This window comes from Elephantulus edwardii, unplaced genomic scaffold (assembly GCF_000299155.1).
Source record: "Elephantulus edwardii isolate Elephantulus edwardi_28Jun2011 unplaced genomic scaffold, EleEdw1.0 scaffold00061, whole genome shotgun sequence".
Taxonomy (NCBI): Eukaryota; Metazoa; Chordata; class Mammalia; order Macroscelidea; family Macroscelididae; genus Elephantulus; species Elephantulus edwardii.
The window spans coordinates 8,587,665-8,589,341 of NW_006399811.1; the positions used below are offsets into that span (position 1 = coordinate 8,587,665).

The window sequence follows — 1,677 nt, forward strand, 5'->3', positions numbered from 1 at the left end:
TTGCAAGGAGGGACTGGTCCTTGGAGAGGGACATCATGTTTGGGAGAGTGGAGAGATGGTGCAGGAGAGGAAGACCCTCGATGAGATGGATCGATTCTGTGATTGGGGTGATGGGAGTGCGTGTGTTGAAGACGTTGAGGTTGGCACAGGATAGAGCAAGGTTACTATGAATCTCAAGCAACTCAACAGCAGAAACAACAATTATATGAGATCATTATATGAGATCATTTTAAGTTGATCCCCCCTACTATTTTCCTTCCAAATAAAGAAAAATTAATTTTCCATTTTCATAGTATCTGGTACTTTGATTTTTATATATCATTTTGTAAATTTACTTAATAGATGATTACTTTTCCTTAATTCACGCTTAAAGGGTATTAACTTTATAAAAAAGGGTTAAACCAACTATGTTGCTGTTTCATTAGCCATTTCAGAAACTGCAGATCAGTTATTGAAATCAGTTTGTTGCTTTAACTCCTGTGAATTCACTTACTTAGAACTATTTTCTTTTGATACAGTTCTGTTTAGCAATTCTTTAGAAACTGGTCAATGAGCCACAAATGTGTTTTTGTTTCTAAAGGTTTATTCTAAAGGTTTATTTATTTGTATTAAATTATAGCAATTGAAGACATTTTTTATGAAGGAAGTTGGCAATCACTTTGACGATTTCGTGACTAATCTCATTGAAAAATCAACGACATTAGACAATGGTGGATGTGCAGTCACATCTTTTTCAGTGCTTGGAGGAGATAAAAACAACTATAGAACTAAGTAAGTATGTGTATTATTTCCTTTTAATATAATCCTCCAGTATAGCCCAGCGATTAAGAGGGTTGGCTCTTTAGTAAGAATGCATTGGCTAGAACCCTAGCTGGCCCCATGTTTTATTGGCTGTGTGTTGCATTGGGCCAATTAGTTAGCCATCTGAACTATCAGTTGCTTCACTTAAAAATGTGGTTTCTAATAAATGCACACACATCATCATTTAAGAGTGGGTGCTTCATAAAAAGTGAGTCAGTACTTTTTGAATACTTAGTATGAAAATTCTTATATGCTGTAACTCATTTAAACCAGGGACGCTGTGAAATAGGGACTATAACTATCTGTATATTGCAAATTAGGAAACTGAGGCACTGAGCGGTTTAGGGTTCAGTCAGACAGCTAGGCTCCAAACTTAGACTAGTAAGAGTTCTGTGCATTTAAGTATATCATTGTTAGACCTTTTGTTGTGCTGCTTACAGTACTTGTTCCATAGTACAGGATGAGTGTTAATTATTTTTTTCATTGATAAGTCCTCCAGAGCAATATTATTGTTGTTGTTAGGTGCCGTTGAGTCAAGTATGACTTACAGCAACCATATGAACAAAAGATCTGAACCCTGTTCCATCCTGCACCATCCTCACATTTACTGACACACAAGAGCCCATTGCAGCAGTCACCATGTCAATTCACTTGGTTTAGGGTTGTCCTCTCCTTTGCCAATCCTCCACCCTTCCCAGCATCATGTCCTTCTCCAAGGAGTTGGACCTTCTAGCAACATGCCCAAAGTAGATGAGGCAAAGCCTCATCATTCTTGCATCCAAAGAGCACTCTGACAGCACCCTCTCCAAGGCATATCTGTTTGTTCTCCTGGCCATCTATGGGATATTTAGTGCGCTTCTCCAACCCACAACTCAA

The 1,677-nt window shown here is 38.0% G+C and overlaps 1 protein-coding gene across 1 annotated transcript in view; it reads left to right on the forward strand.

Moving 5' to 3' along the window:
• Positions 1-1,677, forward strand: part of SOAT1 (sterol O-acyltransferase 1) — a 77,954-nt gene that overhangs the window by 48,268 nt on the left and 28,009 nt on the right. Inside the window, exon 3 of the mRNA XM_006887729.1 lies at positions 620-771. Coding sequence (XP_006887791.1) covers positions 620-771 — 152 coding nt within the window. The remainder of the gene's footprint in view (positions 1-619; positions 772-1,677) is intronic.